The 15,021-nt window shown below is 35.6% G+C and overlaps 1 protein-coding gene across 3 annotated transcripts in view; it reads left to right on the forward strand.

Annotated features, from left to right (window-relative positions):
* Positions 1-15,021, forward strand: part of Gtdc1 (glycosyltransferase like domain containing 1) — a 223,499-nt gene that overhangs the window by 48,215 nt on the left and 160,263 nt on the right. For all 3 annotated transcript variants that reach the window (XR_007834550.1, XM_051184737.1, XM_051184739.1), the window contains exon 2: positions 13,169-13,336. Coding sequence is in view for 2 of the 3 variants with exons in the window: in XM_051184737.1 (XP_051040694.1) it covers positions 13,169-13,336 (168 nt within the window). In the remaining variant the exon portion in view is untranslated. The remainder of the gene's footprint in view (positions 1-13,168; positions 13,337-15,021) is intronic.

The following is a 15,021-nucleotide window of genomic DNA, read 5'->3' on the forward strand; positions in this document are numbered from 1 at the left end:
TGTTCTCTGTATCATCAGAAATTTGCAATCTTCAACTTTAATGTTACTAGCCATTTATTCTTCATTTTTTAAATGCCAGAAATTAAAAAATTCTACCCTATATAAATGTAATTTTACAGTTAAGATTTTATGTCATAAAAGTGCAGATATTTAAAGTTATACTTCCCAGAAGAATCCTATTTCAGTCACATTGTATAAACTGATATTAACGCTGAAATGTATCATCATTACAATAATGCAAAATGCTTATACATGCATGAGGATACAGTTACAGTTGTTAAGGGAATCATAATTCTGTATTTTTTACTTTCTTGCACATACAGTTTTAGCTATAATTTTAAGTTAGTAGATTTTCTTCATTGACTCTAAGGTAATATATTTGTTGCTATGTTTATCTTAAATATAAGTTTTCATTGGCTTCATTTTTTTTCCTTCCGTATGTCTATAAACCTGTACTCAGATCTGCTATCTCTACAAAGAAGAGTACCAAAGAAATACTTCTGTATAAAAGTGGTTTTTAGCTTCATGTATGGCGATAATCTCTTGGTTACCCCCTCCCCACCACACACAAACATATCCTTACCCTTCCACACTTATGTTAGATTCTGGCACATTATAGAAGCAGGTATCATATCACTACCTGCTGTTGAAAGTGTTGATGATACTGAATTATTTATTTTATCTTCTTCTACACTATCCAAAATCATTTTGGGTTCTTTGACACATTTTGGTCTCTTCCATATGGATACTTCATGGTGGCAGAGTTGCCAGATGCTCAGGTTTTTGTGACAATGTTAATTTTTCAAGGACTGTTCTTGGGAGAATCTTGCCTTGTTACTTATTCCTATGGAGTGGTAAAGTATGAACATTTATTTGAAAGTGCATTTTAAAACAAAGAACTATTTTTTATGAAAAAGTTACTTGACTGTTTCCCTGGAGTGTGTGGACTTTGGGAACTTACTGAAGGAACACTTTATCATTCAATTGCCTAGTGTTGTATTTAAAATTCCTGTCAGGGTTGTATATAAATTTTGGGATTAAACAAACTTGGGCATCTTTCACTTTCACCATTTGAAATATCAAAGGTTTGCTATCAATACAGCTTCAGCTATTTTTTTTTTTATATTTTAGTTTTCAAAAAGCAAACAAAAAGAGCATCATGTCCCTATATTTTAATTTTTTCCTTATTAATCACATAAATTCTTTTACTACATATATATGTGTGCATATATTCATATGGTCACATATACTATGCATAAATATTTCTGTATGCTAAATTGTTGGGGAATATTATTTTAAGGTGTGTTACTTTTAATTCTATTGCATTTGTTTAACTCTATGAATCTGTGTAACTGTGCCTACACCTCATGATCTCATAAAGTGATGAATGGCCAAGAGTGAGGCAGAAACAAGGATATGCAGGGCTGGCAGGCAGAGAGACTAAATATGAGCAATCTGGAAACAAGGGATCTGAGGAATGAGAGAGGAAGGAGGAGGACTTCAGGGGCCAGCCACACAGCCACACAGCCACACAATCTCACAACCTCAAAGCCACATAGCCACACAGGTACACAGACAGACAAGGAGTGAGAAGGAGAGAATAGGTCTACAGGAATAGCGAAAGATAAAAGACCTGAAGCCAAAGATAGGTGGGATAATTTAAGAAAAGCTGGCAAGAAACAAGCCAAGCTGAGCCTAGGCATTTATAACTAAGAATAATCCCCTGCATGTGATTTATTTGAGGGCTAGGTGGTGTGCCTCCCAAAAGCTTAAAGAGTAAGGAGCAAAAACATCACGCTACACTACTACAATAAATACTTAATTCAATCAGTAGAAAGTAGACATGTGTGATCTAAGGTAGTTTTTTATGTTTTCTGGGTTAGTAGATATTTACACCCTCCTAATTTTTCTACAGTTAATTGTCACATGCTCTGAAATATCTCTCAGTGTCTATTTCGAAGGTTTATTTTTTATGCCAAATTTGGATTCTCTTTTTGTTTCTTTTATGACATCTTGCATATTTCCTGGTACTTGTAGACTAGTACAGGTGGATAAAAGAAAAAAAAAAAAATAGTCCACTCAGCTTAGGAAACTTTCATGTCTGGGTTTGATGTCTAATATGGTTGAGATGGCACATTACTAGATTATCATTGTGACACATGGGCATCGATCGTTTGATTTTTCAGGGGAAGCATTAAGAGACTAAAATAATTTGAGAGGTAAGTGAATATTTGTAGAGTCTCTTAGTTCTAGTCCATAGTATGTATTCTTTATGAGACAGAAATGAAGGCAAGTGTTTATAAGGTTTTTCTTGGCTAAATAGAACGTATTTCCCCCTCTTGTGTATACTAATTTTCATCCAGACTTTTAGTTTGAAGTTTGTGCATTATTGGAGTTAGGCAACCAGGCTTCAACCTCTCCCTTTGTACTGGCTCTGGCACCACCTCTAGCTGACTTAGAGCACCCTACTGCCTTTTGCACTCAGTCAGTTGGTATGGAAATATTGAGTAAGAAATTGAATTCTTTCTTGCTGTGATATATTTGATGATTGTGATATACACTGTGATATAATAGATTAGAAAAGAGAAACATGTATCTGAAGTTACAAGTTAATTTAGATTGTGTTGAACTTATAATATTATTTCATAGTGTTTTATGCATTTCATCATCTACCTATATAACTCTTAATTTATACATTAAAAAAAGAAGTCATCTTTTTAATTGTCAATGAAAACTAATTAAAATAGTAGGCTTTTTAAAATTTATTTAAATAGACGTACAGTCACTTTTCATTTTCAGTTTATTCTATTTGATCTTACAAAGACTGGCTTTTGAGTTGTTCTCTCTACATAGGCTGAGGAATTTAAGTTGGAATTTTCTCATGAAGTATTCAGGAAATCAATGTTTATAAAAAATGTTTGTCTTTGAAGTAGAAGCATAAAAGGTCATTGGCTTGGAATTCACACTTTCAGGCTTCTTCTGTTGAAAACAATGAACTACACCATTGAACATTAAATTTATATATATATATATATATATATATATATGTATATATATATATATATTCTAAATCATTTTACATCCTGACTGCAGTCCCCCCCCCCCTTACTCTCCTCCCAGTCTCTCCTTCCCACCTCCCATCTACCTCTCCCCCGCCCCCTATCCACTCCAACTCCTTTTCTATTCTGAAAATGTCAGGTCTCCCATGGACACCAAGCAAACATGTCTTATCAAGTTGTAGTAAGACTGGACAAGGCAATCTAATATGAGGAAAATGGTTCCAAAAGCCAGCAAAAGAATCACACAGCCCCTGTTCCCACTGATAGGGGTCCCACAAAAAGACACAGCTGTCACATACATTCAGAGGGCCTAAGTCAGTCCCATGTAGGCTCCCTGGTTGGTGTTTCAGTCTCTATGAGCCTCTATGAGTCCAGGTTAGTTGATTCTGTGAGTTTCTTGTGGTGTCCTTGAACTTCTGGCTCCTACAATCCTTCATTCTCCTCTTACACAAGATTCTCTGGGCTTTGCCTAATGTTTGGCAGTGTGTCTGTTTCTACCAATTGCTGGATGAAGCTTCTCTTTTGGGCTTGATACCAATATGACTATAGCAGAATATCATTAGGATATCATTAGGAATCATTTCATTGACTTTTTTTTTTTTTTTTTTGCCAGCCTTGTTTGGTTCTATCCTAGTTCTTTGTGCTATGCAGCCTTTGAGTGCCTATTATGTACAGTATACTTTTTACATTTGTAGTAATTGTTTAAAGATACTCTTTTTTTTTTTTTTTTTTTTTTTTTTTTTTTTGCATATAGAGTATTTTTTATTTAATTTTATATAACAAAGTCCAATTAAATGAAAACAAACATTTATACACAATATTTGGGAATTTGGGCGTCGTTCTTTCCAAACTACTTCCTGCTGGTAAGGGGCGCTGTCTTGGGGGATTCGAAGAAGATTCAGATATCCTAGCTGTAGTCTGTAGGGCTGTTTTGTCCAGCTGTTTGGAATGTAGGATCAGCATGTACTCTGTTTCAGGCGGTCTGGTGTGATCAAACCACATTAGTCTGGAAGGAATCCACATCTTTTCATTTTCTGTGGAAACAAAAATAGAAATACTTTTCCCCAGTAACTTGTTCTTCAACTTAAATTTTGGAGTCAAAGCGTTTTTTTTTTTTTTTTTTTTATTATTATTATTTTACATGTCGATCCCAGTTCCCTCTCCCTCCCTCCCTCCCTCCCCCCAAGCCCTCCCTCCCTCCTTCCCTCCCTTTTGCCCTCTCTACCCTCTCCCATGCACTCTAAACACCCTCCCCTCCCAACCCCCCACCACAATACAATATGTAGGGGAATGCCATCCAGTTGGGGTCATGTAGATCTGACAGGTCCTGTGAAGTAGGGACTAGGGCTTCTCTCCTATCTCTAGAATAAGGCAGTTATCCCTCCATGGGGGATATGTTTGCAAAGTCCTTTTGTGCACCAGGGATACATCCTGGCTCCACTGTCTGAGGTCTCTTAGACTGCTCAGACCTTCTGGCTGAGACCCATATTCAGGGGGGTCCGAGTCAGACCGCTGTTGGCTTCCCAGCTATCAGTCTAGTGGCCCTTAGCTCCTCCTTGTTCAGGTAAGCTGTCTCTATGTACTTCTACCGCATGGTCTTGTCCTCTCCATCTGCTTCTGGGTTCTAGTTTGACTCAGTGTTTATGTATGGGTGTTTGCTCCTGTTTTCAACAGGCATTAGTTGAGGACTCCATGGAGAAGTTAGTTGTTGATCTCACTCTCCGGGAAGGGCATTTATGATAGCCTTTCCACGGAAGCTGAGATTGTTAGTTGGGAGCAGTCTTGTAGTTCCCTCGACCTTTCTTTGTGTTCAACTTTATCTTCAAACCAATATTGGCTCCCTCTTTTATGTTCTCTCTCTCTGTCTCTGTCTCTCTCTCTCTTTCCTATTTTCCATTCCTAACCAGGCTCAATCCTCCTAGTCACACATGCCTTCCTCTCCTCCCTCTCATTTTCTCCTACTTCTCTCTCCATTAGCTGTCCTCCCCCACTATACCTGAGGTCTGGGGGACTTGTCCCTTCCCAGTTCTGTGAGGGACTTTATATGAATCTCTTAGAATACAACTTGTATCCTATTTCCTCTGGTGATGTGAATTATAGGCTGGTGATCATTTGATCTAGGTCTAAAATCCATATATGAGTGAGTACATACTGTGTTCCTCTTTTTGTGACTGGGTTACCTCATTCAGGATGGTTTCTTCAAGTGCCATCCACTTGCCTGCGAATTTCAAGATACCATTATTTTTTTCTGCAGAGTAGTATTCCATTGTGTAGATGTGCCACATCTTCATTAACCATTCTTCAATTGAAGGGCATCTAGGTTGCTTCCAGGTTCTTGCTATTACAAATAGTGCTGCTATGAACATAGTTGAACAGATGTCTTTGTTGCATTGATGTGAATCCTTTGGGTATATGCCTAAGAGGGGGATTGCCGGGTCCTGTGGTAAACTAATTCCCATTTTCCTGAGGAACCGCCATACTGATCTCCAAAGTGGCTGTATGAGTTTGCACTCCCACCAGCAGTGGAGGAGTGTTCCACTTTCTCCACATCCTCTCCAACATAAGTCATCACTGGTGTTTCTAATTTTAGCCATTCTGGCAGGGGTAAGATGGTATCTCAAAGTTGTTTTGATTTGCATTTCCCTGATAGCTAAGGATGTGGAGCATTTTCTTAAGTGTCTTTCAGCCTTTTTGATTTCCTCCATTGAGAATTCTTTCTTCAGTTCTGTACCCCATTTTTTAATAGGGTTATTTGGTGTTTTGTTGACTAGTTTCTTGAGTTAAAGATACTCTTATAATCAAAGTGATATGCAAAATTATGAAACACCAGGGTAATCAGTTATTTGTGGGAGTTACTTTTCCATGTATAGATGAACCAAATTTAGAAGAGATCTAGAATAAATATCTCAGATTTCTTAAAGCTGATATAGGAGCAATAATTGAAAGATAAGGATAATCTCTATGAAAAACATACCAAAAAATATCAGAAATCAAATGATTAAAAATTCAACAGAGAAAAAGCATTTTGGAAAACACATTCAGGACCTCGAACGATAGATCAAAAATTGAGAGATATTTCTCCTCTTCTGGGGGAACTGTATTGGTTTCTAGCACAAACACCAGACTGTTTGCAATGGCTTGTAACTCCAGAAACAGTATTTAAAAGCAAAAAAAAAAAAAAAAAGTTTATAAACACCAAAAAAAAATTGATGATGGGGAATCTTCTTTTGTATGTGTTTATCTTATTGGTTGATGAATAAAACATTGATTGGAGAGGCATGATGATAGGTAGAACTAGGAGACAAGGAGGAATCTAGCAGTATACGCAGAGAGCAGTTGTTATGTGATCCCAAGAAGTGACATAGCTGGGCAGAAACTGCCACTAGCTAACAATAGAGGTCTGGAGGTCTGTACAGACAGACAGGTAGGAGGCATAGCTGAGCAGAATCAGAATATAGGAGGGCCAAAAGGAATTCACTGTCTTCTCTGCAGAGGTGTAGCAGGTATGCAGTTGCAAGTCCAGCATTCCTGGTAAGCCAAGATCATGTGGAAATACTTAGATTGAGAGAAATGATTTAAGTTATGACAGAGCTAGCAAATAAGAAATGCTAGTCACTGGCCTACAGTTTTATAATTAATATAGCATCTTTGTGTTCTTTGGGCAGAAAAGTATGGCAGAATCTATCCAGGCCAAGAAAACTCACATTGCATATAGAGATCTAGTAATGAATGTTTAGAAAGTATTTTAGTTTGTGCTGTATAGTTATAGAGGTGACTTTAAACATAGAACCACCACGTATTTTCATGTCTATCTGCTATCTTCTACACATCATCATCTAATTGTGCCAGCACCAATTGGTGAAGATGCTTTCCTCCCCTCATTGTGTTCTTTTAACTGTTTATATCATAAATTTCAAGGCTAAAGCATGAAATTGCCTGAAAGCTGCAGTGTGTCTTCCTCTTTTTCCCCCCTCTGCCTGGTCTGTCTCAGACATGGGTAGTTTTGAGCTTTCTTATTTATACAGTATGTTCTATGCAGATTGCTCTGCCTTACCTGGTCAGTGTTTTCTTTGATATGTATAAATGTAGACAACACTGGTAGTGGTAGTGCTATGACAGGACTTGAATCCCTAGCCTTCTTACTTTTCAGTGTTTAGAAATGAACACCAGAGACTCTTGATTGGAGTGAACTAAAGGGCAAAAAAAAAAATATTCCAATATAAAATATTATGTGTGTTAAGGAATAGTCATTAACTGTTGATTAATCAAGATTACAAATATTTCACATACTAATTATGTTAGTTTGTGGAACTAAAATGCTATGTGAAGTGTTCCCAGAACACAGTATAAGTTAGATTTCTTAGCATGTTAATTGACTGGTTTCTTTAATACCGACAATCTTAATTCCCTGATGACAGAAATTATTAAGTTTATTATACACTCCTTATCTCTATACCAAGTCGCACTCAACCTTCCCATGAAGTTGCTTTTCTTTGGATCATGTCTTGAATACTTGATATATTAGAATGATGAAATAGAAAATACCTGAAGCATCATTTTGAACTCTAAGAAGAAAGTAGTAGCTGCATTGAAAACTGATATCAAAAAGCTCATGCTGGATTTGTTTTGGATTCTTGAATATGATGGGGCATGGTTGTTTTCATACTTCTTTTAATGGGAGCAGTTATGATTTCATTAAAAACTTTGAAGAAAGAATCAACTGTTTTATTATTTTTTTGTTAGTGTCACTGAGGAAATGAATGGGTGATTAACTTATTTTTAGATAAATATCAAGAACTGTTAAGAATAGGGAACAAAAAAGTTTCAAGGTGTGCCACATTTTGGAAACCATAAGATACTAAAGTCTACTCTTTCTCAGCAAAGAGTATATATATTTGAATGGGAGAAAACACCCTAAATAAAATATTAGATAAGCATTTAGAGAAGGTATTTAGTAAACCAGTGTGTATATTCTTTAACAAATGTATTGAGTGACTCAAAAACTATGTGATGAATGAAAGAATAATAATTTTCACATTTACATGATTCTTTAAACAATTTCTGTTCTATTTCTCAGCATAGATTATAATGGGTACCATTGACATAAAAATAGTGAGTTCATTCTAATTTTAGAGTATTAAAAATCAGCATTGAAATATGGGCTTGAAGCTCACCCTTCAATTTTCACCGGCTTTATCTTGAGATTTAGTGGGTAGCTCTCTTCCTTTCATGTTCTTCTCTTCCAGACTTACCATTTGACATCATTCTAGTCAAAGCATCTTCACCATAGTTGCTGGGTTTTTTCTTTGTTTTGTTTTTGTAACATATTTTCTCCTTTCTGTCCTCCCTTGATTTTTTAAATTTGGAATATTGTCAGATGTGTAATCTCATTTTAAACTGTGTAAGTTAAGCAATGCAGGTAAAACTGATAATACAAAGGAAATCTCAATATTTATTAGGTACCTGATGTTACGAGTAGTTTTCTTGATAGCCTGGTCCCAGAGTCATGTCAGCCCTAAGTAACATACAGAGACTCTGTATTAGATATAAAGCTGTTGGCCAATTACTAGTGTTTCTTATTGGCTAGCTCTGTCTTCAATATTAACCCGTTACATTCAATCTAAGTATTTCCATGTGGTCTTGTCTTACTGGAGAGCGGATCCAGAATTCTGCTCTCTTGGTCCTACATGTTGAATCTCCTCCTACCTCTCCCTGAATCCTCCTTCTCTCCTAGTCCTACTTATCTTTCTTTCCTATTGTCCAACAGGGTTTTATTCATTAACCAATACTAGAAACATTTCCTTCAACCTGAATATAAAAACCGTGCTCTACTTAAAGATGGTATCGTGTTTGTATTAAGAAATCTAAATAAAAATAATTTTTAAAACTTTTTGTTTGCACAAGGAGGGAAAATTTCTTGCTATATTGTCTTGGTTGCTTCAAACTCACTGTGTAGCCCAAGCTGTCCTCAAACTTGTAGTCCTGCTTATGCTTCTTGATTGCTAGGATTACAATCATACGATAACATGCTTGTCTAGAAGTACTTTTTAATGTGGTAAAGCATTGTGCTTTTAAGGGTTAAAAACATAAAGTAAAACTCTGCAAAAGTTATTTATACTTACTGCCAACTGAAAAGAATGAAAGGCCCAAATCATTTTTCTTTTTACAATCTAAGTTTTTTGTTCTCTCCATAAAATAGAGGATTGTGTTTTTATCTTTCAAAGTTCGATGTACTTTTTCAGTTTCACCTTTGTCCAAACTGAGCAAAGTGCTTCATTGTCCTTGGCCATTGTTCAATCCAGCTAGTTATTTTCTTCTTACTCTACTTTTGTTCTCTGTCATACACCCATTATTGAGTTTACAATCTTGCAAAAATAGATGCATGATACTTGGTGGATGAAGTTTGGAGTGATATTATGTAATATTTGTAATTTAGTATTTAAAACAGTTTTAGCTTGGATGTATCTACTTGATTACCAAGAGTGGTGGAGGGGGAGAAAACCTACATTGTCCCATTCCAGAATTGGACATCCCAAAAGATGAAATTGAAGTAATTAGTATGAACTTACAAATTAGATTTTCACCATGTAAGTCACAGGAATGTTTAGGGAAGTCAACTAGGTAAACAGTTATATGTAGGACCCATGAATGAAGGAGTGTTAGCTTGGAGAAAGATGACCCATTTTAATAGCCAATGGTCAAATAAGTCTATTCAACTCTGTCACATCAAATAGTTTTACCTGCTGATAAGTACTAATTATTATATATCACTGATCATATGCTGATGGTGTAGTTTTCGTTCTTCTCTATCACCATAGAAAAATACTTGGACCTAAAAGTGCATAATTCTGGAGAGTAGCTCTTAAGTATGGAAAGATGGAAGACAATAGCAAACTTTAGTAATGATAGTGAGTATAAGAATCACATCTGAGAGTTAAGCATTTACTAAATAACACAGATGAAAGAATTTGCTTTTTGTCAAAAGTCTACTGAAATTATATGAATTTTACTTATGAATTCATTTAGGAATAAGCATGTTTATATACACATGTCTGTAGCAACAAAGAAAAAAGAGGGTGGTGTATTTGAAAAAGAGCAGGGTACAATTTCGTGAGGGGATTTGGAGGGAAGAAACAGAAGAGGGAATGATAAAATTATGTTATAATCTTTAAAAAATTTTAAAAATTAAAAATAATAAAATGAAACTCAGCCCTGGTAAATCAAACATGCTGGGTTGCATTTTACTCTTGACTTATCTGTAGTAAAAGCTTTGCTTAAAAAAATAAAATGAATGAATGACACAATCAAACTGGTATTTCTATTCAACAGTCATGTTTCCTGTTAAATGGTCAGAAGATTTTATGGGTCAAGCTAGAGAAAACATAATTCCACTAGAGTTCATGTGTGGTGACCATGACAGAGTGTAAACCCTCTTCTCTGTATGTCCCTGCATATCTGTGCTATATAGATGCTAAAGTAGCATCTCAAAGATACTGTTACAGGTAAATTTCATCATTTTCTTTATATATTAAGCTAAGAGAATGACAAGTATATGGATTTTATTCAAACTGAGCAGAAGAGAATAGATTCCTATATTTTAAGTTTCCTTGTAGATATGAAACAAGGACATGGGCATGATTCCAAATCTATGGACTGATGTTAAGTGCATATAGAATTGAGCCATTAAGGTTAAACAATTATAATAGCAACTTATTTGTACTTGTGCAAAGTGGTAAGCTAATGATGTAGCCATTAATTTGAATTTAGTAGACATTTTAAATATAGGTTTCTTTTACAGAGATAAAAGTTGCAATTTAAAGCACTTTAGTGGTCTAAAAACAGCTTAATTCTGTAGTAGCATTGTAATAAGTACTAATCCAGCTTATACAATGATTGTAGTATGTCATGTTTGTGAACAATTGCTCAACTGCTTTCTCTGGGCTTTATGTTAATTTAAAAATATTAAGGATAAAACCTTATAAGATCTTCCTGCTGAGATAAACTGTTCAATTTAACTTGTGCTCAAGCAGCAGCTGTCAGAAATTATCTTGTTCCTAGTGGTTTTTGTTCTCACCTTATGCCCTTTCCTGCCAGAGTCCCACTGTGGGATGATAAAGTATAACTCATGAGGCTTTATTGCTTAAATAGTACCTGAGGCAAGAGGAGCATTGGTAGCTGAGGGTTAGCTCCTGACTGAACAATGCCTTTCATTCTGTAATGATCAACTTTTAAAATTGCTAATTTTAGCAAAGTAAAATAAAAATCTGTGGATTATAGCTAGCTGCATTCTTTTTGTGGGCATTTTTATTACTTGGGGTTATAGAACTAAAGATTCAAGGAATTGCCTGTTCAGCTTAGTACTTTACCAGTATAAACAACAGAAATACTTATTAACTAGTAGATGGAGGTAAAGCAATGCTCTTTCAATGTTTGTTATGAGATATAATTAATTTCTTAATGATTAAGCACACTAAAGGAAATGTTCATGTTGCAATGTCAAATTATTAAGACTGAAAAATCATTGACATTTTTCTTCTGAGTATATTGATCCATGCTGAGGAAAATCTTCCTACATCAAAGTAGCAATGGGATTATGGCTAGGAAATACCTAAGATGATAGACTTGTTATTTATTTGGATTGTTAAATTAATTTTCTTTCCCCCTTCAAATCTTTTACTTTAACATATAGAACTTAGCAAAAGTTGAAAGAGGACAGTGAATGCAACACACTTAATTCAGACAAACTGAATTCTTGTTTGTGCTGTGTATACTTAGTAATAATCATTCCTTTTCTGCGAAAGGCTAGTGCTGCATATTCTATAAACTCATCAAGTTAACCATTTGGCTTGTTAACCAGGGGGTTTATAGTCATAGCAATCATTTGAGTTACAAGGATGATATTTTGTATTTACATATAGACCAGAAAGAAGTCTGGTCTTCCTCCAGCAATGGTAACTGTGCACAGCAATGGCAACTGTGCACAATGAAAACATTTCAGCACTTTCTGTTTTGGCTCTTACTACTAGTGTGTAAAGAAAACTCAATTTTTCTGGCACCTCAACTTTTTAGAATTAAGCTAAAAGGGTTATCTAAATGTTCCCAGCTGTCCAGGTGGTGTTGTCCCATTTTTGTCTCTGTATGTGGTAGGCATGTCATGAAGGAGCCATTTCCAGGCTGTCTAAATCTCTTACTACTCCTTTTGTGTTTGTTCCTCTAAAGCTGTGTGTGTGTCTCCATGAAAGTCAGTATTCATCCTTCTGGGCTGTCTTGATCAACATTTCTGTTCTCAATTTTCCTCTATCACACAGTAGGTATTTAAATAAATGTAGAGTGAGGGCAAATAAATATTTTGATTTATTTATAAACATGGACAGATAAAATTACAATTTTTTTCCTTCAATTTACCTTTTATCATTTTTTATTTGGTTTCTATCAGAGGTTTTACATATATGGTGCCAGCAATTAGTAGTCTAGTAATAGAGAAAAAGAGTTTTTCTTTCTTTCTTCCTTCCTTCCTTCCTTTCTTCCTTCTTTCCTTCCTTCCTTCCTTCCTTCCTTCCTTCCTTCCTTCCTTCCTTCCTTTAAAGGATACTTTAAAGGGGCAGTGAGAAAACATGCCAAGAGCAAAGACCACACCACATAAGTATATTACATAAATCACAAAGGTTTTGTCACAACATGACCATGTACCAATCCTGCTTGTATATTGAATTTCAGTTGCTTTTTGCATAAAGAACTTAAGTGCAGTGAAACTTGCAAGCAAATGTATTCCCCATCCAGTCTTATCTTTGTTTCTTTTGTCCTTCAGATGGAACTTTGCTTTCCTTTTTATAAAATCCATCTAGTTTTCTTTCTTTTTCTGTTTTGTTTCCTTCTTCCTTTCCTTGAAAACTGACCTTAGCTGAGACCAGTGAACTTTTATTTATAGTTCATAGTAGTTGCTTTTTTAAAGGTCAGCTCTGAGACTGTTCTGCATGGTACTAAGGCAAGTATTTATACATCCCTATGGGATTATGGGTATCTTGGGGTGGAGAGAAGAGGAAGAGATGAAGAAAAAATGGTGGCCCTTCAAGCATGTCTACAACAGTAAACCTTTATTTCTTTCTTAGGACCCTCTTTGCAAGCTCAGTACTCAACCTGACTGAACTGGCTGCCCTTCGGCCTGATCTCGGAAAACTGAAAAAGGTCTTGTACTTCCATGAAAACCAGTTGGTATATCCTGTCAAGAAACATCAGGAGAGAGATTTTCAATATGGATACAACCAAATTCTTTCATGGTAGGTGTAATTGCATAAAATTTGGTCTTTGCCATCTTTTCCTTCCTCTTCTGAAAACAGATTTTTAGGGGTGGGGGATGCATACACACAGGCTGGAAGAGGGCGGGTGATAGGTGCCTTTTATCATTCTCTGCCTGTTCCTTTGAGACAGGGTTTGTCCCTAAATATGAGGCACCTGGTTTTCTCTGCTAGACTTGAAACTAGCAAGTACCAGAGTTCTTTATATCTTTGCCCTTCTAGGAGTCGGGTTATAGGCAGGTACTAGATGCCTAGCTTGCTATGTGGGTTCTTGGGTCTGAACCTGGGTCCTCATGATTTTGAAGCAGTTTCTTTTTTACTGATGAGCAATCTTTCCAGTTTCTATATTTTCCTTTTTAGATGGTTAGATGATAAATCTGGAGACCACTGTAAATCTATAAGGATGTTGAGGCAGGTACAAATGTTTAAAGATTTTTTTCTATAATATTATTATTTGTATTTCTTCAGGATTTACAATAACACTGCTATTCATTTTATGAAGTACATATATACATATATAGACTAATCATCCAATTATACCTTGAAGCAGTTATCTTACTGTTTTACATAACATTCAAAATAAAATATAAACTGTTGACAAGGATATTTAACCCTTGATTCCTTGACTTATTTAAATTGTAGAATAACCAACAAGTTCTTTTATAAGCTGCTTTTGCTGTATCCAGCTGAAGTTTAATAGAGAAGCTAAAATTCAATAGTCAAGGGTTTTTGTAGTTCCTACTTTTTGTTGTTGGCTTTATTTTTGACTTGTTTGTTGCTTCTAAGACAGAAACTATAGAAAATGGAATGTGAATGTTTTAGTGTTTTTCTTTCCTTCTCCTACTGGGTCTTCTGAAGTGACAGTCTGAAACACCTGCCATTTCAAAGGTAAAGGCCTTGTCTATTGTCACTCCGATATAGTGTTTCTTCTTATGCTTACTGAAAGAAGGTCATTAACAACCCCATACCAGCTTTCCTGTAAGTCCTGTTGCATCATGACATCAGTCACACGGAATCAATTTGGAAGCGATTGCATACACATTACACACCTTTATTAGTAGTTATTAACTGCAGAGATTGATAATTTGTTTGAACAGACCTTGCTAGTTTGTTCCTTGGTTTAGTTGACATAAGAAAACAGGTATAATGGTACTAATTGTTTTGAGTATTTTGTAAATGTTTTTCTGCAGTTCCTTTTGCAGGCTGCTTAGATTGTGAGGGAGCACTGCTATCAAAACATGTAGCTGCTGCAATTAAATGTCTCATAAAAAGCAACCATTTCAAAATTTCATAATAAAGTCAAAATACTTCATTTTATCTTAAATGGCAACAGAAAAATATGTTTTCAAAATGAAAATGAGGGACTGGAGAGGTGTCACATGAGTTGAGAGCACAGGCATCTCATCCAGAGGATCCAGGTTCAATTGCCAGCACCCACAAGGCAGCTCACCCTATTTGTACCTCCAGTTCCAAGGCATCTGACACCTTCTATCAGGCATACATGCAGGCAAAACACCAATGAACATAACATTGAAAGTATAATTTAATGTATTTAAAAATATGAGAATGAAATTTCCTTGTGCTTTTATCAATATGTAAAATAGTGGTAATATTCTTGTGATTTCTTGTATTAGTTTCATTTTATTTTTCAGATACTATGGTTTTAT

The sequence above is a fragment of the Phodopus roborovskii genome, unplaced genomic scaffold (genome assembly GCF_943737965.1).
Source record: "Phodopus roborovskii unplaced genomic scaffold, PHOROB, whole genome shotgun sequence".
Taxonomy (NCBI): domain Eukaryota; kingdom Metazoa; phylum Chordata; class Mammalia; order Rodentia; family Cricetidae; genus Phodopus; species Phodopus roborovskii.